A 25,694-nucleotide genomic window follows, 5' to 3' on the forward strand; every position below is an offset into this window, starting at 1 on the left:
TTGCTATCTGTGCCTCCAAAAAACAAAAAACATTAAACCCTTCCACTGTCAAAAATGACTTAGGCCTGGATTTAGTATACATTTATCTTATGTTTGTGAGTACCATTCTTTTTCTTCACAAATATAGTTTGGAAAATTTAACATCAACAATGAAATGCCTGAATGTATTGGAAAATCCATACTTAACACAAATGTTAACTCAGTTCTAGTCTGAATCTAACATAGAACAATCTTTAGATGTTGTCGCCTCAGACCATACCTCATGTTCTTTTGGCCATGAAATATGTCTGATTAGCACTTTGTTGTCTACCAGACTTCCAGCACTAGAATTTAAACAAGACAAAATCAAGTCCTCTATGGAGAGTGCTCCTTGTGTGTTGACTTTTCCGAGGAGGTCTTCCACTCTGCTTGGCCTGAGTAGTGTTTGCTACATTTGTCCCTAAGCACCTAATGTACTGCACCAGCACTGTCTTGGCCTGAAATCAGCAGAGTAACTTTTACCTTTAATCCACACACCTCCGGGGGCGTGGCAGGGGATTTCTAAGTAAGCACCTGGTTCGATTTGTTTACCTGTAAGGACTTTCTGAGAATTTCGGTCTTTTCCTTGATACTGGAATCGTAAACGAAACTTGAGACTGGATAACGCTTGACTGAGTAAAAGTTCAACAAAAGGCCGCTCTGACAAAGTGTCTGGGTTTGGCTGCTTCTGTGACGCATGGCTTAATAAGGGTTTAATCATTCACCAGGTCCAAGGCCTACACCGTGACCCGTGCTTCCCTCTGTCACAGTATACGATGTTTACGGTCACTGACTTGGTAATGAAACCCCATAAGACTGTAATTAAAGACTGGCCGCAGGTTTGGCAAAATGACAAGGCTCATAATCCCAACCTCAGAATTTGTTTAGGAGATTCTGTTGTATCAGTGGTCACTTAACAACAAAACAATTTGCTTCAATGAACCCCCCCCCCCCCTTCCCCCAGAGATTGTTAAATTGGAGCTGAACCTGGGTTGGTATTTCAGTGTGGGTTAGAAGACAAAAGCACCTTGTTTTGCGAGTAAAACACACTTTGACTTACGTTTCAATGTTTCCCTTGGAGTCCACCGCAATTTCCCCTCCATATTCTGTTGGGAAATTATTTTGGCTCTTTCTGCTGTCACTCGAAACATAATCTAATTTACATTGAGTTTTATTTCTGGAAGTGTGACCTCTGTGCGAGTGTGTGTTGAGGGATTGTTTTGCCACAAAGTGAGAACATTAACGGTCAACAGTGCACGACAAGAGAGAGGCCTGTACTACTTCTGCTGTGTCCTCCTTCATGGAAGTGGTCAGATGTGGTCTGACTTCTCTTTTTCTGGGGGTCAGGTCTTACTGTATTAGCTCAGGTATAGAGCGCATTACCGCATTCCAGTTGGTTCAGACCTGGCAGATGTTGCTTTAGTGTATACAATGAGTGTTTATTCATTCTTTAAGGTCAAATAGAGGGCATGCATCAGTAGTTTAATGAGCACCTTTATGAATGCTAGAGCTTGGAAGCTACAGCAGGAAGTAGCGTAATACTTTGCTCTTCATTGTATTAGTATGCTGTAAGCAAACACTCATGGATCAGTTTTTTTTTTTTAAATAGTTATCTTTGGCAGTATTTTCAGATGTCTTTCCTGTAAGTTAAATGTGCAGAATTTGAATTTGAACTTGCTTTTTTGTTTCTGTCTCCACAGTTCTCTGGAGAACCTCAGGTCCAAGGAGGCCGACTGAAAGAGACGGGATTTTCAGTGGGGTTTTTTTGAGCAGAACTGAAAGTCCCATTCTCAGATCTCACCAGAATTCCCTGCAGCAGAGAAAGAGAGAGAGAGAGAGAGAGAGACGTCAAAACCTTTCGTTTATTACTTGTGAGCTGGGAGTACAAACCTACGAGCGCTCCTTCCAGGACTACAGGAAGCGAAAACAAACACGAGGAAGAAGATACCTCGCTTCATGAATTCCACAGAACCCTGAAAAAACAAACGCAGCAAGATAGTGGCCAGCGGCCTGAGGAACCATGAGGACGATGGCTGTTCATTTGCTCCCTCTTCTGGCCTCTGCTTTCCTACTGGCCGGCCTCGCCTGGAAGGCCGCGGCGGATGATGACGACGACGTCACCCCGCGTTTGAGCTTCGCGTACAGTAAGTAGAATCAGGTTTCCTCGAAAAAGAGCCACGTTCACGCACGTGTCCTCCGACTCTGCCTCTAGAACGTTCTTCGCTTCTGTTCAGTCTGATTGGGGATGTATGAGATGATTGCCCCAGATTCTGGCCCCCTCCAGTGACCCTTTTGTGAAGAGCATCATCTATTGAAGAGAGGGTAATGGAGCTTCGCCCTGTAGCTGCTCTTTGTTTTATCTGAAAATAAAAGGACAGTCACATGACCTGGTTTGTGTGGGGTGGTGAGAGCCATGGCACTGCCCGGAGGCCCTGCTGGCTTTTGTGTTTGTTAAGTGGCCCAGCGCTCGCAGGGCTGTTGAGAAACTGCAAACCAATTGCCCGGGCCTTCTCAATCCAGGCTTCGGCTGAAGGGCGTTTTGTACAGTACGGATACCTAATTGAGTTGGCAAAACACAACATTACAGCACCACAACATTACAGCACCGAATCATTCAGAAGTCGCTTGCCTTGCTGTGAAGCCGAACAGGAGGTTGAAACCCAGGGAAAGTCATTTGTTGGACCTCACCAAAAATGTTAAATCAGCCTTATTGCAAGTCATTTATTTGGTGTGTACCTGTTTGTTAATTATATACTCTGCTTTTCAAAGAAATCTTTTTAAAAACTTAAGACCCCATTTTGACAGACAAGTTAGAACATTAAACTCTTGGCAATTTTCCAGAGAGCAGTTTCTAAGTCCCCTTTAAATCCCTATTTCTGGATTTTGAAAAAGGTGGGTGTCTCTGTTGTGAATGTCTGTGTGAGCAGCGAAACGGCAGATTTGTGGACCGCATTCCTCCCACAGACACGCACAGGTGAGGCCGCTCTGTTGAGTGGCGTTCGGGCGAAGAACGCGCCTCAGATGTTACGGCCTGTACCGCCGGCACGTCACCCGTTAAATCCCCCCGGCCCGTTTCGTACCTGTTCACCACACGCACCGCCACGGCGCTGCTTAACAGTCCGCTGGCTTCAAATCGGCCTCATTAGAGCGGCGGGCGCAGGCTTTAGCGGCTTGTTGTTAATTCCGAAGGTATTTGGTGAATCGCTCTGCTAGTCACCGAGAACAATGGGGAGCAGGCATCCGCAAGCGTCGGTTTGGCCTTGCGCAACAGAAACCCTGTTGTGCCTCTCATTTGTTAATGGGGGCACTTATGGGGTTCACCCGAGTGCAGCAATTTGTATGCTGGGTAAACTAATGCAGGCCATGGCGAGAAACACAAAGGGCCGATTTTGGAGGGCAAATACATTTCTTTCTTTTTTTCTCACCTACGTAATTGACTTATTTCGTTTTATTGAAAGCAGGCGTGCTGGACCCTACAGTTTTAAACTCATAGTTTTAAACCGTGCATTTTAGAACCGACTTAGGTTCTAATCCTGATTTTAGCAAGACTGTTGTCAGAAAAAAGAGGAGAGTAATATCAGTGATTGAGCAGAGCGGTAACAGCATTGTTAATTCACCGATGCGCTGAACAGTTGGGGGGGCGGGCGAGGTGGGGGTGGGGGGTTGGGGGGTAAAAAGCACATTAATTAAGACAGGTGCAGAGCTGCACTCGAAAAGCAGAAAGCCAGAGAGAGAAGGAAGAGTACCTAATAATGTTCATTCAGGGTAATTACACTCTGTCCTCTTTACTTCTGCTCAAAGCCTACGCATTGACTCTCTTAATTAGCTAGGTATATTAAACATTTTCAGTGCATTCATGTGAAATGAAAATAAATAGAAAAAGAAAAGGTTGAAAACCAACCAATAAAAGCTGGAAAAATGTAAAGAAAATAAAGTTCTTAAATTAAATTGTATTTAAACAAATGTTGTATTTGCCATTTATATGTTTGCCGGCACTTAGCTACAGTTGCAAATGTCACAGTGTTCTTCACAGAAGCTACCTGGCTTTGTGTGAAGGCCGTGCTGGAAACACATCGCTCCTGTCAGACCTAGCTGTGAAAATACCAGCGGGTCTGTGAGCCCCCAGACCCCCCAGTGCGGATTAAAATGGGTCATGCAAGCCTCAGGTTTAAGCTTTGCCAGTCTGAACACGAATCCCTCCTCCGTTAACAAGAGGTAATCTCCACCACCTGCCGGCCAGCACAATGAGAGACCGGTTCAAAAAACAACACAAACCGTAAATCACGCAGCCCACAAATCTCTCCTGCTCCTGTGGCTGTTAACTGCTTACCCACCTCTTACCAATGACAGAAATTACTTGGATTTCACTAATTTGTGGATATTTGGGGCTTTGACATTTCGAAACAAAGCAGGGCAGGACTGTCTATTGTGTACTTGCAGTGTTCCTTTTCTGTGGCAGTGTAGATATTGGAATGTCTGTCACCGGAACATCGTTTGTCTTAGTAATAAAGCACTATTAGTTTTATTTCTGTACATTTACTGTATGTTTAACCAAGGAACTCTTTCTCCATCATGAAGTAATGAAAGAACCAATACTTTACCATCACAGACTTAATGTACATTACATTACTACCTGGAATCAATAATTAAGATTCCAATTACACTCCTTGATATTTATCTAAAGCCATTTGTGGTAAGGACCAGTCTCAGTGGCACAATAGCTTGTGAGATTTGAATGTACGGTCCTCGACAGAATAGAGCTTCTTATCTGTTACGTGTAACCTGCTTGCCAAGTATGACCACTTTTTGGTACAACTGTGGAATGTGAACTTTTGTGCAAAGTTCTTCATCTTAATTGGTCCTTCAGTTCATGTAGCTGTTTAAATGGTCAGTGCGGTGAGCTGTGTTGAGGGAGATGAGGAGTGTGCGATTGTAGCAATGCAAGGCTGTGCTGCACGGGAGGTTCAGGGACTCTGATGTGAAGCGAGCACAACTGCTTATAATGTTGATGATGATGATGATGATTATGGTGATGAGGACGAGTATGGGGGGTGGGGGAGGCAAAGATCAGCGATTTGAGAGCTCGCTCATGTGCACAGCACTGTCAACCCAGCGCCAGTCTGAATTCCTCCCCGTCTCACGCGATGCTCTGTGGTACGCCCCGGGGGGGGTTGGCGGTGGGCGAAGGCGGGGGGTCCTTCTCCCAGCCCCGAGCCCCCCTCCCCCTCTCGACAGTTCTGCGACCTGTGCGGGAAGTTCCTCTGTGAAGCGGCGCTTTCTCCATCAGCGAAACGAGGCCCCTCCTCTTTCCTGGAAAGACTTCCTAACCCCTTTCCCTTCCTCTCCTGCCAGCACAATCTAGTAATGAACGGAGATGTTTTCTGCATTATGGTGTACTGGTTCTCACAGTTTACTCTCCATTGGGGAAGGAGGGGGGGCGGGTGGGGAGTTTTCGGATGTCCGCCCCCCCCCCATTTACTGGAGCCCCTATCGCAGACAATTCCGTAAGGCGCCTGAATATAATTACAGTAGCACATGCTCATTGGAACAGCAAACATCTCTGTGGCGCATGTGACCCCGCCGGCTCGGAGACACGCTGGTGACGGTGCGTACGCGGCGAAGCCGAAAACGCTCCGAGGGGCCGCGCGCTCCTCTGTTTGCTTTGTCCTTGTCGTGCGGAAGAGAGAGAGAGAGAGAGCGAGCAGCGTAGGCTCGTCCGTCCGCTCAGGAGGAAATAAATCACGATGACAATCTCTTCCAGTGAGATAATAAATCCGCCGCGTGAGCATGTGCGCCTGTGTGTGCCGCACGCTCGCCGGGTCGTCCCTCGATCCGCCGGCCGCGCCCCTACCCCCCCACGCCCCCGCACCGTGGGTTCTGGGGTGAGGAGGTCAGGCGCTCCGCTCGTGAGGTCTTAGGCACGCTCAGACGGCCAACAAGAAAGACCCGCGAGGAAGGTCACGCACGCTAACCGTGAAAGAACCCCCCCTCCATCCCCCCATCCCCCCCTCCCCCAATACAAAAACCCCAGACAGGAGAGCTGAAGCAAAATAAAAACAACCGTATATTTTCACAGAACAATTACAGTATGTGTAACCTGTTTTTTTTTTATTTAGTGGACCCTTTGTTCTCAGACACGAGGAAGGCATATTTATGGCCTGGCAGATTATACGCAAGAACATCTGGTTTGAAAAAAAGGGTTCACAGTGCAAGAGGAGAAGATAAACAGTGCAGACATCAGGCACCAGTGTTTCCTGGCACACTCGGGTGACGTGGTTTTACCCTTTCCTTTGAGGTGACTCTGGCGTACCCGGTGTGGTCGCGTGTATAACAGCGTGAAGACGGTGTTTGCGTGGGGCTTTTAATGGCCTCGGTGCTGCAGGGGTATACCTCATACCCCATGGCATTGCTGTTTTGCCTGCATGGGGGTGTGTTGTAGTCTGCAGTTATAATGCTAATCGGACTGTAGTCTGGATTTGCTGGGTAGTTGCGTAGTTGTGTTTGATTTCCACAGTGTGATGAAAGGATTGCACTGATCCTGATTTTTACTGCTGTTTGCAGGACCCATTTATTTATTTATTGGGGGGGGGGGGGGTTTAAAGCCCAAGAGAACTGGCTATAAATCATGCTTGACAGGCCTTTATAAAAGAGAAAGAAAAAAACCCTTTACTGCTAGAAAGATCTTTCAAATTCAGGGTGTCATGTCATATATTTCAACCATTCTGCAAGCTTTTGGGTCTAATGGGTATGGGGCAAATGTGCCTACCCAGGGATCCTTTGACCAACCTTCAGACTCAACACAGATGTTTTTTTTTATCTTTCTTGCTGCAGTGGCCTGGAATCAAATATAGTAAGAAATATTTGAAGAGTATGAGGAAATTATGGGTCATAATGAGTTATTAAGATCATATCCAGCGAGGTATCTAGCTGATCTTGCGAAACCACAAGCTGTGCCATCTCACTGTGAGATCCTCCTTCAAATATTCCGTCACCTGCGTAGTATGGTGCAGTGACTAAAGCTTTTCGCTTGCAAACCAAAGCATGTTAGTTTGAAGCCCAGATGCAGTGCTGCTGCTGTCGCCTTAAGCAAGGCAATTAGCCCTCATCGCTTCGGTAAACCTGCTACATAAATTAATAAAATATAAAATTTGCATATGGTTTGTAAATGGTGTGTGTGTGTGTGTGTGTGTGTGTGTTTGTTCAGTTATAACGGCAGTAAACTTTGCAGACCTGGGAACTATTGGGAGCAATTTTTTTTATAAATGAGGAATTTAATACAGCCTGGATTCCTTCTCCCCAAAAAAAACGTTAGCACAGCTGTCATGTGACGTCTCATTACCCTTCTCCACCTCCGTCATCAGGTGGTGGGTTTCTCTCTCCTTTCACCATCTCTACCTACACTTTCTCCAGTTCCCCACTGCCTCTCTTCTGTGCTCAGGGTCCATCCCCTGCCTTTGCTCTTGAAGAAGTCACTTCAGCAAAGGGTTCTGATGGATGTGAGGACGGCGGGCAGATGACCCAGAGTTCTCGGCGTCGCCAAGGCGGTCTCGGAATCATGCGGCCGCCAGCATTCAGCCGCGCGCTGAGGAAACAAAGTCGGACCGAGAAACGGCTCCTCGAACAAACATGACGCCTCCCCACTCCCTCCTGTCCAGCCCAAAAGCCTCACTGTACCTCCTTCTGTCACCTCCCTCCATCCGTCTTTCACACTTGCCTCTCCCACTCTGCTCCCACACCTGTGTGTGTGCCCTTTCACTGCTCATCTACATTTTCATCTATATTTGTTTATTCTCGCTAGATGCAATTCCACTACAAGAGCCTGTCAATGGCGGGGCAGTTAGCACTGTGCTAACACGCATTTCTTTTTGCTGGTGATACTGCATGCGGGTGTGTATATAGGGGTGTGCAGCATGGCGGTAAATTGAATTTTCTTGTTGGGGGGCAGAGGGAGGGAGTAGGGTGTTAACCAATTTTAACCCAGATTTTTCTAGTTTCTCCCAATTGTGAAAGCCCAGTTGTCTTGCTGGGCCATCAATGTTAAGTTCTTTGTCTGTTTGCCAAACACTGACAACTCTTTTTTTAAAAACTGCTGCTAGCCATTCCTAGCTTTCCTAGCTAGCTTTTCCTTCAGTGTACAGCTTTGGGATTCCATCTTTGATTAAGCCAATTCATAAAAATTAATTGAAACTAAACTCATGAATTAAAAAAAAAAATCATTAACGGTTTCTGCAATTAGTGGATTGAATTTCTGTCCACTTCTGGAATTGACTGTCCTGAAATGGAAGGGACCCTAACTCTGCTCCACAGTCTGCCAGCTGGGCTGTGCAGGCTTGCTGTCAGAGGAGCGAACTTTGCGGCTGAGCTGCTGATGTCGGCAAAATGTATGTCTGTGGATGACCAGATGTGCTCCTCCTGTGCGTGGGGAACTGAATGAGAGAGAGAGAGAGCACGTCTTTGCCACAGTGTATGTGTGGGCAAAGCAAGGGCAGGTTAAAAACAAACACTGTGTTGGTTAATAAGGCGGATTGACTGACAGTCTGGTGTCTGCACGCTGACAGAATTGAAAGCAGGGCGCAGATGGGAGGAGGTGAAAGAGGGAGATGAGTAGGGGCCTGGCGTAGGTGGAAGAAGGGGGAGGGAAAGAAAGAAAGGGAGGGAGAGTGAAGGGAGGTGGAGATTGAAAGTTAGAATGACAGAAAGGGGGGGAGAGAGAAAGGTGAGAGGGAGACAATGATAGAGGTGGAAGATAAACAGAGGGGGGAGGAGAGAGACAGTGACGCACGTCAGGGTATCAGTTCGTACCCGAGCTGTAATGATGCCTATCCCATGCTGGCCTGGGGCGAACCAGGCACATTCGGGCCTACGGTACCTCCCACACTGGGCCCTGCCCCTGCCTGTCCTGTCCCGCGGGCCGCCACCCTGGCTCCCCGATGCCGTGCCGCCAAATACGCGAACCCTCTGGGAGGGGGTGGGGGGGCGTCTCCCACAGCGTGCTACCTGCAGAGTGCTTATCACCGTAGCCTCAGAGAGCACCGACACCCCCGTACAACACGTCTCCTCCTGTTTACGCTCATTACAGCGAGGTATCGCCTACCGCTCTTAGCCGTGCGTCCCGTCAGACAAGGCTTTGATGCTGTAATCTGCGGCTTTGTACATGCGTAGCGGAATTCGCTGCAGTCTGCTAACGAGCCGCCGCTGCTAGCCCAGCTGCGTAATCTTCAGCAATTATATTGATGGGGAGCGGCTGCAGTCATTGTTCCGCTGGCAGGGCCTGCGGAGGCCCCCGCGCTGCGGCTGCAGTCCCCCGCGGCAAAGCCGGCGGGAGGGAGCGCTCTCCATTACCGCCGCCGCGGTCTCAGCGTAGCCGCGCGAGCCGCTAAATGCGCTTGGCAGCGGCTACTGTGCTGGCCGGTCATCGAGGCTCCCCCGTCTCGTTCCCCCAGCACCCTGATTTCTGGTGGTGACCGAGCGCCGGTCTGGCACCCCTGCGCAGCGCTGCCCCCTTCTGGCTCTCCTGAGCAGCACAGGCCGCTCAGACACCTGAGCCTAAACCCTACCACAGTGGATGTTTGCCAGCTCCGCGATGGCTGGTTGGGAAGGATATGAGTCCAACATGCTGAGACCTGCTCTAACCTCACTGCGAGGCCCAGGAAACCCTGTTTCATGTATGGGGGGGAGTCTTTATTTTTGGATTGGCTTCATCAGTGAAACTGGCTGGGTTTTTACAGATGGAGGCAACGCAATGCGGTCTGTGTTTTTTGTTCAGGAGGGTGGATTTGCGGTCTGTGCTGTTGTTCGGGAGGTAGAGTTGCGATCCGTGTTTTTTTTTCGGGAGGTGCGGTCTTTGCAGGGCGAGATAAGCACACTCCAGTCGCAAATGGATATCTGCGGTGTTCAGGCGGTGCTCAGCTCTCTCCAGCTGCTGCTTTTTTCCCCCGCCAGCGGCTCCTTTGTTCAGGACGACTTGGCTCGCGTTTCTTTTGAAAACCTGGGATGTGTTTATTGAAAGTCTTTTGGGTACGGGGCATCAAATGAGCCCGCCAAGGGATCCTTTGGCCAACCTTTACACTCAACAAAGCGCAATGGGTTTTCCTATTTTGCTGCTGGCCTAGCGTGACACACGCTAAATTAAATGCCGTCCCTCCAGACAAAGCGCATTCCGATAAAACAACGAGGAGCTGTCAGGGATTTGACACTTAATAGCGATGTCATTGTGACATCATCGCCAAAGGGAACGACGGGTGCACACCTGGCTCCAGCGAAACAGAAGTGAAGAAGTATATTTTTGTACTTGTTTTTGTTCTTCTTGGCATTGACAGTTTGGATCTCTTTTGTCTGTAATGAAAGTCCAGGGAGGCACAACCCAAATGTTATCTTTGTGCTGTGAGGTGCCTCGCTCAAATAAGATACTCTAAACCCCAACATTAATAACTCTATTTCTGAACTTGATGTCTGGTGCCAGACTGCCTTGTGTTCCACTTTTTCCGGAGCCCCTCACTGCCTCTAATCGACAGTCAGACTGGGAGATCCCGCTGCAGCAAAATTAGCGAGTTTATTTAAACGGCAGCATAATTAATTCTCCCCTAAACGGATTAGGGAGTGGAGCAGGGCGTATATTACAGTCTGTTAACAAGTTGTGCCTTTGGAATAAAGCTTAATTGTGTGATAATTTTAATGATGTGAGGCACACAGTTTTTCCCGTGGTTGCTCTCGTCTCCTCGCTGCCTCTGGCACTTGGAGAGCGCCGCCCTGCTGGTCAGCAGCTGGCCACAAAACTTGGGCATTTTCCCACCTTTACAGCCACCCCGGGGCTGGTGTTTGGGGGATGGGTAGCAGGTTAGAGATGTGTGGCGCATGACATCCTAGCCATGACTGGTACCTTGGTAACCCTCAGCTGTCATTTCAAAAACCTCATTGACGCCCCCGTCCCGAACCACTTTGATGGCTCGAAATGGAATCCTTGCTCCTTGTTTCTGCGATATATTTTATCTGACAGGTGAGGTGGCAGGTGGGAGGGTGGTGGCATGGCGTGGCGCGGCTTGATTGCTTTTACGAGACGATTCTCAACTTTGGCCTCAACCGAAGCCTTCTACACTGAACCATTCCTTTAATCTACTGTTTATCAGCCTTGGCACCCCCGCCTGTCCTTCGCGTGGTGCTGTTCCTTGAGGGTGTCCCAGTGATTAAAACAGGAAGCACTTTGGGCCGGAAGCTTCCATTCACAGCTTGGGGGGGTAGGTCCAGCTCAAGGAGATGGCAGAAATGTCCTGATAATGTCAGACCTCCTGGGAAATGTGTGGGGTACATATGAGTGCAGAAAAACAAACTTTTCAACATGGAATGTTCCATTAAAAAGTTTGCTGATTAGCTTACTGGTCAAAAGTGTAGGCCCAAGATTTCACTGGGGAACCTTAGAAATAACTGTCTCAGTGTCCTTTTAATTGATAAATTGGGAAATTAGGAAAATTTGAGTTACAAGCAAATAATGTGTTAGTAATTAATATTAATAGACAATTTATTTGTTTGTATATGTAAGTCTATGTAGAAGAATTGTGGTGATTTGCTGTGCTAAAATAATACCAAAATGACTCTATCATGATCTATCTCGACACTGGTCCCCAGTAAGCATGCCTGTTCTCTCCTGGGGCAACAACACCCCCCTCCCCCCCACCCTTCCACTCCTCGAGTTCTTCCAAACCGACAGCGCTCTTTCCCACCAAGCTCAGCTGCGTCGCCAGGGCTCGTTGTCATGGAGACGCCCCCGGGAGCCGACCTCAGACCCGGGGAGCAATAACACAGCAGACACTAAAATAGCGCTCTGATAGCCGCGTTTCGTGGGAAGCGCGCCGCTCTCCGCGAAACGACCCCCCCTAACGATGACGTCTGGGAAGCGACCCGGCGCGATAGGCCGGGCTGCGATGCGAGGGGCCCGGGCGGCCGGTGTGTTGGGTTATGGAGACGGTGCTCCACCGACTGCCTTTGCCTTCTCCTAGGCCGCAGCTCAGAGAGCCGTGTTCAGATCTGCTCCTGATTATAGAAAAATCTCATGACCAACACGTGTTCCGCATATGCCGTTTCAGACATGTGGTGCTGATTTATTAATTATATATTTCATTTAAAAATACCTCTAGAAGGATAAAAATTCCAACCTGATAGAATCCTACCTGTTCTTATATACATAGATACTTTCCTTGATTAAGTTTTTACCACTACTTTCAGGTGTGGTTTCTCTCTCTCTCTCTCTCTCTCACTCTCATGCAGGAAAGCTTCACTCAGAACAATCCAATAATTATTACTGTACAGATCTTTAATTTCTTTCATTTTGTTTGTTTTTCTCTGGTGAACATCTGTTCTCCTCAGGTCTGTAAGAAGCACGATGCATTTCTTTAATTGGCTCCAGATGGGGAATGGTTTTAAACACAGAGAGAGATATGATGTGCTGTAAGATTGGGAAGAACGGCTATTTAATTGTGCAAGATGTGGCTTTCCCTGCAGCTGGTCTGGATTTCTTATATCACCCACCCCCCATTAGCCAAGGGCCTCCAGTCCTAAAGGCACCACTATTTTTTTTTTTTCAGTTGGATGCATATGGTTGAGTTTAAATCTTTGGCCTTTGAGTTTAAAACTGCGATAGAAGTTTCTGTTTTCCGTCTGCTGGGCCAGCGCACTGCACAAACAGAAGAGCAGCAGATAAGCCGGGCCTGCTAAGCGACGTTCAGAGGCCGCTTTCCGAAAGGGTCAGCGGAGCTCGATCGGAGGCACTCCGCGTTCTGTTAGCCTACCGCCTGCGGTCACTAAGTAAACACTTTTTGTTGCTGGAATAGTGGTGTTTACAACTGTGAGATTGGGGGGCCAGAGAACTGTTTGGACAGAGAAACGAAATTACAGGACCAAAGATTTATACAGTTTGGCTCTGCGTGCTTTTAAAGCGGCGTCTACACTTTGCGAAGATGAAAATTGTGTGTGATAAATGGTAAAATAAGCTTAACCTTTAGTCAGAATACGATGAGTTAGCGCACTTAAAGGTTCGTGCACAGCTGCCGCACAATATACTGCAATGTACATTTCTGTATTTTCTGCAAATGAAATGTGAAGACAGTGCACTTTTCCTTATGGAATCTATCCACTAAGCAGTTAAGCTGAAAACATAGGGTGACATATATAAAACAGTCGTGTAGATACATGGATTAATGGTGATGTGTTGAGTGCGTTTAGACAGTCCGCTACATCAGGATCTCAGATTCAGTGCCCTGCCCAGTTTTGAGCCCAGCGAAACCGCGTTGTTTTCTTTTCCTTCGTTGTGCGGTCAGCCAAAGCTCTGAGAGTCACGGCAAGTCACATGAGGGCGTCTTCCCTCCGCGCGGAGTCCGCGCCTCTCCTGGCTGTTAAACTAGCGCTTTTGTGGACGGATATAGTCATAATAAGGTCTCTCACTACCCCGTTGCTACGGCAGCCTCCCCCCCAGGGGACGGGAGCTCCTTCCGCAGACCCTTCGCCGCGTTTCCCCGGGAGATGGGAGCTAACGGGGCGGCGCCGCCCGCAAGCGTTTTACACGCAGCCGAAGGGAGCGGACCGATTTGGAAACCACGCAGAACAGGTGCTCTGGGCTTTCGAGTCGGGTGTTTATTTCCCCCCCGTATCCTGTAGGAGGTTACAGCTGGATTATGTATGATGTTTAAGTGATGTAGATGTAGCGCAAGATGGAAACATGGATGCCCTTGCTGGGATCCGCCATAGTGAACTCTGTAATACAGGCAGTGCTGTTCTAACGGGGCTGTCAGAATGAGCAGAAGGAGGCGGGGCTTTGGCCTACAGTACGCAGGTGAAGCTTCCTTCTGCTTTCACGCCCCTATACTGTGGAACTCATAGAGCCACCACTGCAGGTTTAGAACTGATCAGGCAATAATGACAGCTTTTACATTAGCTTTCAGTTGGGTTACTTAGGTTCTTATTATTTTACCTTTACTCTTACTTTTATTAATTTTATCCTGCTTTTACACATAATTCTGTTATGATGTTAATCTTCTTCTGTCCTCACACGTTTTGCTGCTGAAGGCGTGGAGGTGGGTGTGTGCAGCACTCATGGCCAGCAGGAGGGGCGTGTGTGTTTCAGGGCTGGGCTGTGTGGCAGCTGACCCAGTGGTCCTGAACAGAGCCCAGGGGAGCCATTGATTTGAGCCCCGTGTCAGGCGGGAGGGAGGGAGAGAGGCGGGGTTGTGGTTATTTGATATTAAATTGCACTTATTATTATTTGTGTGTTTTGGCAGCGCAGTGCCTAGAGCTCGTCATGCGAATAAAGCTGATGTAAATTTAATTGAATTTTGTTTTAAAGTGTGGGGAGATAGAAACAGTGTGATTTCGAAGAGGTTCTCCAGCTAATGAGAGATTTAGGGTAAGCTCTTGTAGCCGTTCTGTGACCCCGCCTGCCCCAGTGCTAGGCTCATTACGAGCATTGTGATTTTTACAGGCGTAAGGGGAATATTGAGCTATGCTGGCGTTATGGCCATTACAGGTGTTTTGTGAGTTATGGGGGTTGACACTATGGGTGTTACAGCATTACAGGTGTTTTAACTGCTGAACACCCATTGTTCTGTAGGTTATGCAAGGTAAATGAGTTCCAAAACCTCCCCTCCCCCACCAAATACACCTCCCCCTTTTCAAGCATTCCGTGTCAGTAAACCCAGCTGCCATGGAAACCCATAAACTCCCCCAAGGAACACTTTCACTAATGACAGCGAGCTGGTGCTTCTTGTTAGGCTGGTTAACATCTGTCTCGGTTTTCTGTACAAAGTCTGGTGACCACACACACACATACACACGCACACACACACACACACACGCGCACACACACACGTGTGCGCAGACACATGCGCACGCACACGCGGACAAACGACCCAATCCTCGCCAGGTGTCTGGATTTAACAGTCTGACCGCAGGCGACCGAGCTCGACCGCGGTTCCAGATGCACCTTCCCAGCCGGGTCCGGTCTTGATGCACGCAAAGCCAGCCAGAACCAGAACCTCCAAAAACCGAAACACGCTGCTCGGAAGAGACCCCCTAAGAGTTCACATTCAGGAGAGCCGGACCGGCTAATTGCATCTCGGGCGCTAGAAAGGGATCGGATCAATCGTAGGCGGGGTTTCGGGAGGGGGCCTGAAACGATCGAGCCGGCTGCCGCTGTTTACCCCTCCTCCGCTCTGCGAGCCCATCTGCAGGGGTCCGCTGGCGGGCGTGCGGCAGGTGGAATGGCGGTAAAGGGCTTTCGCGGGGAGGACAGGCGCTGGGGCTGTTTTTCTGAAGGGCGTGGCCCTGAGTAACGGCCGGGCTCGGTGCCGCTCGCTAATGAGGACTCTGTGTTCTGTTTCTCCCTCTCCCTCTCTCTCTCCCTCTCTCTCTCCCCCTGTCCAGATGCGAAGGAGAGGTCAGCCAAGCGGTTCTCCGCAGACGGAGTCTTTAATTACACCTCCCTGCTCCTCAGTAAACAGGATCAGACGCTCTATGTCGGGGCCAGGGAGGCGCTCTTCGCCCTCCGCCTCTCCGACATCGGCCGCGGCGAGCTGCGCAAGAACGTGAGCGTCTGACCGTCTGACCGTCCGTCTGTTCGTCCATTCTGAGCTGCTCCTCGCTGACACAAGTCCCTAAGCACTTTTCTGCACACGCACACACAGAAGCACATACACAACCACGTGTTAAAACACACACATGCGTATGCACACTCCTGCAAACGGACGTGTGGCTGTGCAGGCATGCACGACCACACACACTCGTGGAAGGTAGCACAAGCTAGCGCATGGAGCACGCACACACACTTTTGGATGAACAGCCAGACTAGCTGAAACAAAATTAGAACTGACTGTTGTTTTATTTGAGGAATTTCCTCTTTATCTTTGTTTAGTTTCATATTAAATAGTTCATATTCTGTATTGTTTTTTCAACATACTGTCATGAAAGCCCATCTAGGGACAAGTGTTGGAAACTAGCCTTGGCTCTCACATAAAGTACAGTGCTTAGGGCAAATTCATAGCCACACGTCAGGGGTTTGTTGCTTGCACACAAGAGCTCTCACAAGAGCACACACATAAACATACACGCACACACACACACATACATACATACATACACACACACATACACATATACACACACATACACACACACATACACATATACACACACACACACACACGTACACACACACACGCACACACACACACACAAATACACGTATACTTACACATATACACACACACACACATACAAATACACAAATGCACGTATACTTACACATATACACACACACACACACATACATACACACAAATACACGTATACTTACACATATACACACACACATACACAAATACACACACATATTTATACATAAACTTACACACAGACACACACACATATGCACACACAGTGGAACAGAATCGATCTGTGCATCCATTGCTCAGCAATGCTCAGCTGTAGCGGTTCACACTACGGCAAATTGGTCTGACCATTAACCCTCCTCCCCCCCCCTCCCCCTCCCCTCCCTTCCTCCTCCCCTCCCCGGGCAGTTGACGTGGAGCACTCCGGAGAAAAAGAGAGAGGAGTGCAGATTCAAAGGCAAGGACCTGCAGGTAAGATACGCCGCCGCCGCCGCCGCCATCGCCATGGTAACCTCATTAAGTGACCGCCGGCTCGGAAGAGAGATGCCGGGGGACGCCCGCGCCTCAGAGCTGCGCGGGGCGGCGTCTGACAGGTTTCGCAGACGGGCTCACCTGTGCAGCCCAGTGCTGGAAACGCATTTAATGCGCGTGCGAGCCACACAATAGAGAAGGGAAGCCGGTGTATATTTTTTATGCGTAGGTGGTGCCTACAGAATCTATATTTAGACCAGCCCAGCACATAAGCTTTTTTTCTCTCTCTCTCTGCCAGCACAATCAATTGCCTGTGACATATTCCTTCTTGTTCTTTGGCCGGATGGTGCAGACCCAGAGAGGGCAGGCGGCTCTATTGATCTGTCCCGGGTAATGGAGGAGACAGGTGGAAAGGGCCCTGTTTTTTAATCGTGCTCACAGACGCTTCCCCCCCCCCCCCCCCCCCCCCCCCAGCCGATATGAATATGGTTTCCAGAAAGGAGCAGAGGCTGGGTGGAGGCGGGCTGAGTTATGGGGACGTGCGCTCGGACCGAAGCCGTGATAAAGCGCTCTTTTTCTGTCTCCGTCTGACACCCCGCCATATTTCATGTCGGGATTTATTCCCCCTGCCTGACGCGTCTGTTCTTCTTCCTCTTTTTTCTTCCTGTCGAGCCAGACCGACTGCTTCAATTACGTCAAGATCCTGCTGCGGCTGAACGCCACCCACCTGTACGTGTGCGGGACGTACGCCTTCAGCCCCATCTGCGCCTACATCGTAAGTCAGCCCCGCCCCCTCGCTCGCTGGACCCTCTCTGTGGCCGCAGGCCCCGTAGCTGGCCAATAAAAACGCTAAAGCTTCTTCATCCCCTTTGCTCCACCACAAAGCCCAATCCTTTGGTCACACTTAGCACACAGGGCCTGATTCACTAAGACCTTTAGCTCGTGCGAAACCTTTCGGCACATGGAAAACTAATAACACAACCAGTGATTGGTGCAAAACAAATGCCTTGACCAATTATTGGTTGTGTTATAGGTTTTGCGTGTGCTTAAAGGCTCTGCGCATGCTAAAGGTCTTAGTAAAGTAGGCCTGAAGTGAACTGTCTTTAGGGAATGTGTATGAAGCTTTTATTAATACGTCACTGCATCTTTTAAAGTCATTTTTAAGCTTCTTGTAAGATGGAATAAAACATTGTTACATTACATTGCCACTCTCGAATGTGATTAGCATACAGTGACAGGCGACACGAGGGTCAGCTCTGTCCCCAATCCCTGTGCGGAAGCGGGGTTTATGAAGACGTAAAGTCGCGCTAATGAAGGTGTTTTGTACGTGTTTGGCAAAGCTCTGGGGTGCGCCCGGTGTCAGGGTGTGACCAATCCTCTCTGTTTCCCTGAAACGGGGCTTCTGGGAGCGCAGCTGTGCGCTTTCAGCCCGCTGGAGTATGACCAGGTGGCTCTGAGGCTCTTAAAAGGGGATCACAGGGGAGGGAAAGAAAAACAGAGCCGGGTGGGGGGGTGAGGGGGGGGTCCTGCGGGGCCGCTGACGCCCCGAGCGCTGGGAGCGGCGCGTTTCAGGGGCCGCACCGGAACGGCGGCTTCGGTTTTTCCATAAACGAGAATCGACTGCCGGACGACGGGTCCCCGTGCCTGCTGCTAACCGAAAAGCTTGAAGCGTTAGCCCTCAGCCATTAAAATTTAACTGTTAACCTTTCATCGTTAAGCCTAAACATTGTTAACCTCTGACTTTTAAGACTTAACTTTTAACCTTTCAACATGCTGCATTAATTGTTGAGCCTTAGCCCGTGTACATTTCACCATTGCTTTACTGGTAGAGACTCAGGCCTGGGAAGTAACGGCTAGCAAAGTTTGATCTCACATCAGTTCAGGCCTGTGGATTGAATGAGCTGCTGAACCAATCAGAGGGCTTAGATGTGAGGCGTGGCCCAGGACAGAGCTGTTAATCTCCCCGTCTCTGCTGCGGTTCTCATTGCTTCTCTCCGTTTCCCAGAACACCTCGGACTTCTCTCTGGTGAGGAGCGGCGCCGGGGATGTGGTGACGGAGGACGGCCGAGGCCGCTGCCCCTTCAACCCCGAGTACAAGTCCACCGCCATCATGGTCGGTAAGTGACAGAGACGGTTTGGGCGAAGGTCCGGGTTTTAACAGATGACAGGTTTGGGCCTCCCTCCTGATGTGGTTCACAGAGGGAGGACATGGCGCACTTCACTGATTTCAGCACACCATCATCTCAGATGGAGGGCCCGCCTGAAGACGAACTCTCACGACTTCAAGGTAATACCGAAGCAATACAAACAGAGCTGGGCCAGACCCAACCACTGTAACTGACAAAACACCAAACTGGCTTCAAGGTGAATACCCAGAGCAAATACTAACAGAGTGGTTATACTCAACAATGACTAAAGCTGTATGAACAAAACAGACCAATAATGCATACTAACACAAGCGGTTATACTCAGACCATATGATACTAACACAGTTATACTCAGACCATATGATACTAACACAGCAGTTATACTCAGACCATATGATACTAACACAGCGGTTATACTCAGACCATATGATACTAACACAGCGGTTATACTCAGACCATATGATACTAACACAGCGGTTATACTCAGACCATATGATACTAACACAGCGGTTATACTCAGACCATATGATACTAACACAGCGGTTATACTCAGACCATATGATACTAACACAGCGGTTATACTCAGACCATATGATACTAACACAGCGGTTATACTAGACCATATGATACTAACACAGCGGTTATACTCAGACCATATGATACTAACACAGCGGTTATACTCAGACCATATGATACTAACACAGCGGTTATACTCAGACCATATGATACTAACACAGCGGTTATACTCAGACCATATGATACTAACACAGCGGTTATACTCAGACCATATGATACTAACACAGCGGTTATACTCAGACCATATGATACTAACACAGTGGTTATACTCAGACCATATGATACTAACACAGCGGTTATACTCAGACCATATGACACTAGCGGTTATGGCACTTAGAGTGCTGCAGCTCTTGCAGAGCGGCCCATCCTTTCCTTTTTCATCCCCGCTATGAAAGCAAGCCGTAAGAAGGGGAATCATTAGGCCGGCGTTACCTAACACACGCAGGCCTGCTGGGAGGGAGCGGGGGGGGGGGCAGAGCTGCTCATTACGCAGAACGGGGCGGCGCTAACCGCTGCTCTGAGAGCCGGGCCGGCCTGGGCGCCCTCTCCACTGATCGCCCGCAGTCCAGGCCCATCTGCACTTGGATCACAGCTCGGCGCTAACGCACGCTAAGCGCTAACGCACGCTAAGCGCCAGCGGGTACATCCCAGCCCCGGAACAGAGACGCTCCCCTTCAGAGCCTCTTCTGAAGGGTCTGCGGCCCGGCTGACACGGGTACATCTGCGGGCACGAGCGCAAGAGCCGCTCTTTTGTCACCGGCGGCTTCAGATTGACCTGAAGGGAAAATGCTGACTTAAGGCTTAGAGAATCTGCTGTGGTTATTAGGCAATGTTTGGCGTCCTTCCTTCTTTCCTGATTTCAATCTCTGTTTTGATCTCTCTGTCTCTTTCTCTCTCTCTCTGTTTTTGTGCTTGTTTACTCAGACCCTGCTTTCGTGGGATCGGCGTACCTCCAGGAGAGCTTGCCCGAGGGCAGTGCGGTCGGGGACGATGATAAGATTTACTTCTTCTTCAGCGAAGTGGGGAAGGAGTTTGATTTCTTCGACAACACGATGGTGTCGCGCATCGCCCGCGTGTGTAAGGTGAGCGACAGTCCAGTAGGGTCCTGCACAGCCCTGTGAGACACGCCTGTCCCCCCCTGTGTGCGTGTGTGTGTGTGTGTCTGTCTGTCTGTCTGTACTGTAGCAGATAAAGAAAATGTTTGCCAGAGAGTGTGTGTGTGTGACAGTGGAAATGTACAGCATGTGTACATGTGTGACTATGGGGGGTCAGTGTGTTTGAGTGTGACAGAGAGGGGTAAATATGTGTGTGTGTGTGTGAGGGGGAGATGTGCTGTGCAGTGTGTGTGTGTGTGTGTGTGTGTGTGTTTATATGAGCAGAAGGCAGTGTGTGTGTGTGTGTGTATATGATTAGAGGGGAATGTGTGTGTGTGAGTGTGTCTGTGTGTGTATGTGTGTGTGTGTGTGTGTTTATATGAGCAGAGGAGAATGCGTGATGCTGTTCTGAGCTCAGTCTCCCCCAGCCTCCCCTCCAGCTCACTGTAACTCTGTGTCTTATCACATCTGAGTGAACATTAGCATTCACGCGGGCCTCAGCACCATTTAATGGCTCTTACACTCTCTGGCCCTGTTACACCCTGCGTCTGCAGATGAGCGTCCAAACACCGCCAGCAGCTCCAGCACTTCCATTATAAATAACCGCAGAGGCTTCCCCACTCATTCACATGGATGGGATACAGACCTACAGGGTGCCAAGCCCAATTCCTTCAGGGCGTGGTGTGTGTGTGTGTGTGTGTGTGGGGGGGGGGGGGGTTGTGGGGGAGTCTGTGGCAGTTATGTACGACGGTTCTTGTTCCAGCTAATTACCTCGGATTAATTTGTCGAATTGTTTAATTAGTGGTAGACGTGTGCGGTACTTACATTTCCCAAAATGTACGGCGGTAAATTATTTTAGCGTGGAGCGCACGTGCAGTCCTCAGCTGCAATTTATCATTTGAGCTTTTTTTTTTTTAAAAAAAAGGGAAAACTGAGAATGGGATTGTGCTAATGAAGTAATTACCAGCAGTGTGCGGTATAAAAATAAACCTACTGAACTCATGAACCGCGTGGAGCGGCGTTTGACCCCCACCCCCCCCCCCCCCCCCCCCGCACACTGCAGCTGCAGCCGTATCTGTGTCTGTGGGCAGTGTGTAGCCGGTATGAAGACAACGACGCACGCTAAAGAGAGGAAGAGGCCCTTTGGCGGAGGTGCCACTGCTGCTTTTTATAGGAGCAGTAATGTGAATCATCTCGGTGACGCCGCGTAATGCTGAGTGACACTTTAATCGCTGCCACTCTTCCTTTTTTCGCCGTCCCCTCGGAGCGTGCGTGAGGGTGAGCGGGCGGGCGAGCGAGCGGGAGGGCGGGCGAGCGAGCGAGAGGGTGAGCGGGAGAGTGGGGACGCCTCCCCCCGCAGACTGCCAGCGTTTTAATTCTATATTTGGAAGTGATCTGTCGCACTGCAGCCAGATGCTGCCTGCCCGTTTGCATGTGCTGGCAGCAGCGTGTGTGCGTCGTGTTTGCTAGTGTGCGTGAGTGTGTGTGCAGGCCTGATTGTGTGTGTGTGGGGTGGGGGGGGGAGGGAGACAGGGGAAGAGAGATGGTGTGAATTTGCTCATCTGTATTTCTGCATGTGTGAATATATACTGAGTGCAAATACCTCCTTGTGTGTGTGTGTGTGTGTGTGTGTGTGTGTGCATGTGTGTACATGTGTGTGTGCACGTGTGTGAGGGGGAAGTGAGGCAGTGAGTTTGTTCATATGAATGTGTTTGTAAGCGTATGCATGTGTTCGCAGTACATGTACCTGTGCATGTCTATGCATTCGGCAGGTGGCGTTTCTGCACGCGTGTGCGCGTGCGCGTGCGTGCGTGTGTGTGCTCGTGTGCCCTCGCGCGGCTATCAGTGCGGACGATGAAGGAAGGAGATCCTCTGATGCGCATTCCCTCCTCTCAGCGAGTGGAAAACTGTAATGAAATGGGAGCTCGTTACCGGACGCGATTAGGAGATATTAACTCTGACCGGCTGCAGGGGCCGAGCCTGCGAGCCTTTCCAGTCGTGCCTGCGGGTTTTTAGAAAAAGTCATTAAAGTAATTAGCTCTACTGTACGCCCCCTCCCGCCCGCTAGCTCATTAAAGCCGCTCTCAGCTCTGCGCGGGCTGCGTTTCCGCCTCTTACACACGCAACGTGGCATCGCGCGCCTTCCTGTCCAAAATGGCGCGCGGCTGTTTGGCATGTGTGGGGGGGGTGTGGGGGGGGGGGTGCGTACCGGGAGCTCTTTCTGCTTCGACGGAAGCGTGTGAGCAGAGTGTAAACGCCGCGGTCCGGTGAAAGACAGGAGGCGGGACCGTGAATACCGCTGCGAGGGCACAAGCCTGTATTTTATTAGCCGCGCGGCGCAGGGCGCTAGCGCTGACGCAGGATGCCTGCCGGTGTGTGACTGCCTGTCTGCGGCGGCGTGAAGGGTACGCTCCCCGCACACGCTCCCTCCAGACCCCTTGCTGCTGAAGCTCACTGACTGGAGCAGCTCAGCTGTCAATCACAGAGGAGGACCTGTGCCGTTCCGCACAGACGATGGGCCCGCCCTCAGTTAGCTAGCCCCCAAAGCCTGTTGGCTCTGCCCCTTGCGCACAAACCTGAACGCATACACACGCGCGCACGCCTGTGAACACACACACACACACACACACACACACAAATACACACACACATACACACGCACACAATACTTCCTCGGCCATGTGTGTAGGTGGAGTTCAGCATAAGTTTTTCAGGCGTGTAGATATTGCGTTAGTTGCACTATCACAATGGAACCTCAGACCTATGACATGCGTACAAGTCTTTTCTCATTTTCCTATCTTCTGATCATTGGCTCACTGATAATAGACAAGCCCTTGATTGAACTTCCATTGAAACTAACTCCGTATTAATTTTCCCTGTCAGGATTGCCTCTTTTTTGCAGTGCAGCCCTTTTTTAGTTAATAGTGGATAATCCCTTGATAATCCAGTTCTGAAATTACTGCTGGAACACAAGCATCGCTTTATCTGAGATGTCTAAACCATGGTGTGAAATGAAGGTGTGAAGGTGGGGGGGTGGGGGGGGCAGATGCTGTGACAGGCGAGATTGGGGGGGATGGGGGGGGCGGGTGAAGGAAGGAGATTACCTGCAGGGGCTGTGGTGATCAGGAAATGTAGCTGTTTTACTGAACTCAACGGTGATGGATTAGTTGAATACATCATTACTGGTGCAGTGAGAATGGCGCCCCCTTCTGGACAGCGTGTGCAATAAGTCCTTGGGATAAGGCTGTCTAAGGAAAATGCTGCTTTTTCAGTATAATTATTACAATTGTATCTCTGTTATGATACTTTTACAAAATCTATTGCGTATTACCCATTGTTGCGACATCTTACTATTTATTTATTACTGTAGTACTATTAGTTAATGTTACTGTTTTCTCCATGCGTTCAACAGCAATGCAATAAACACACAAAACCAGGGAAGTGTGAAGTCTTAAGTCTTCTGAGCCTTCTGCCCTGCTATGCCATTTTAACTCTAGCGCACTGACATCAAGGAACTCTGAAGTCCAGTTGGTTGAGCCAAGCCCACCAATGGCGTGTCACCACGTCACAACCGTGTGATCTTAATTGGGGACACATGGAGCTCTGTGAACTGGCAGCAGGGTTTGGAATGCACTGGCTCTTCCCCCCGGAACATGAATGGGAGCTCCCTGGATAGTTTCCTTGGCTGGGAACCGTGGTCGTTGGGGAACGTGGATGTTACGTAGCTCATGCTGTCGTGTTGTTTGGACGGCCATGGCTCAGGACCCACAGTAGATACAGTGTGCCCGGCACGTCCAGAGATGATGATGATGATGATGATGATGATGGTATTGGTGGTAATTCTTATCGATGGACCCCAGCGGACCCTGCGGCTCCTTCTAAAACCATCTGATCAGACATCTTCTCTGCTGGGCGTGGCCCCGAAAGAACGAACCACCCCCAGCACCAGCACCACCCCCAGGGAAAACCCCAGGACAGGGTGGAGCATCGTGAAAAGACCGCTCCTGCTCTCTCTCTCTCCCCCTCTCTCTCTCTCTCGGGTGTTTATTCAGGTGTTGAGGGAGACGGGCGGCATGCTGGAACCGAGGAGGCCGTCCACGGAATAACACACACCGCCAAACATCTGTCCGCCGCGGCGCCTCTCCCAAAGGTTTTTGTTGAAACGCGATACTAGCGCCACGCCAGCGCTCTCCGGGCCTTCAGATGGGCCCCGGGTCCCCGGCCCGCTCTCCCCGCCGTCCACGGAATTACGACAGGAACCCCCGTTCATGCGGCGCTCTCCACGGACCTCAGAGAAACGAACAGTGAGAGAGTCACTCCACCGCCATCAATAAGGAGCTCGCTCTTGCAAAAAGCGCAGTTTACAACGTAGGCAATTATTAGCAGATGCTTTTAGTCAAAGCGACTTACGGAAGATGCATTTAATAGGGGTGGAAACTGCCATTATAGCTAAGGAAGAGTTCCTTTTTGGCTGCGATACTGGGGGATGATCGGAGTTCCAGGTTCGAGAGTCAGGCTGAGAGATTGACAGTTTGGCCAGGACACCGGAGTGCTCCCTGCTCAATAATCCCTTTGCAATAAGGGATCTTTAACATCACTTCAGTTTCAGTCTCACCAGAAAGATGCGGTGTCCTACAGTCCTGCTTTTACCAGGACACCTCCCATCCAAGTATTTAATGAGTGCAACCTCGCCTTGCTGAGTAAGTGATTTAATTCCTGGGTGTGAGGGCAGGTTTTTGGTCCCCAAAGCCAGGGTGCCTGCCAGAGCGACAGGGCCACCGTGACGTGCAGTCGCTGCCCCTCGTCAGTCACGTGCTGCTGTTTGGAGTTGGTGGGGGAGGGTGGAGGCTGCAGCCGATGGAGCGCACTTAATAGCTTCGGGCCCGGAGATGCGCGTCCAGCCTCCTGCCGTCGCTTCTGTGGTTTTCCCCTTCCGTTCTTATGGGACTGCCCTGCCCTGCCTCTCCAAAGTCTCCTGCTCCGGGTCTGAAGTAATTGGCGTGTATGAAGCGCAGCCTGGAGCGTGCGTGGGGTGTGCGTTAGCCTCACCTTCCTGGTTGAATGGCGGTATAATTAAAGACACGACTGCGCCAACTCGTTCTCGCAGCCCGGTGTTTATGCGGTGATTAATACGTCGGTGGCGGCGGGCTGATCGCAGTTTTAGGGGGTGTTCCAGGCACGGGGGGGGCCGTGCAGTTAGAGCCGGGGTTTGGATGTTCCGGTCGGAGGCGGTTGTG

The 25,694-nt window shown here is 50.0% G+C and overlaps 1 protein-coding gene across 1 annotated transcript in view; it reads left to right on the forward strand.

The window, feature by feature from the left end:
• sema4ba (sema domain, immunoglobulin domain (Ig), transmembrane domain (TM) and short cytoplasmic domain, (semaphorin) 4Ba) overlaps positions 1–25,694 on the forward strand; it is a 54,871-nt gene that overhangs the window by 21,373 nt on the left and 7,804 nt on the right. The window contains exons 2-7 of the mRNA XM_064313789.1: positions 1,719–2,162; positions 15,427–15,587; positions 16,578–16,640; positions 17,317–17,415; positions 18,646–18,757; positions 20,255–20,445. Of these exons, the coding sequence (XP_064169859.1) occupies positions 2,039–2,162; positions 15,427–15,587; positions 16,578–16,640; positions 17,317–17,415; positions 18,646–18,757; positions 20,255–20,445 (750 nt within the window). The 5' untranslated portion in view covers positions 1,719–2,038. The remainder of the gene's footprint in view (positions 1–1,718; positions 2,163–15,426; positions 15,588–16,577; positions 16,641–17,316; positions 17,416–18,645; positions 18,758–20,254; positions 20,446–25,694) is intronic.

Source organism: Anguilla rostrata, chromosome 16 (assembly GCF_018555375.3).
Source record: "Anguilla rostrata isolate EN2019 chromosome 16, ASM1855537v3, whole genome shotgun sequence".
In the NCBI taxonomy this organism is placed as follows: domain Eukaryota; kingdom Metazoa; phylum Chordata; class Actinopteri; order Anguilliformes; family Anguillidae; genus Anguilla; species Anguilla rostrata.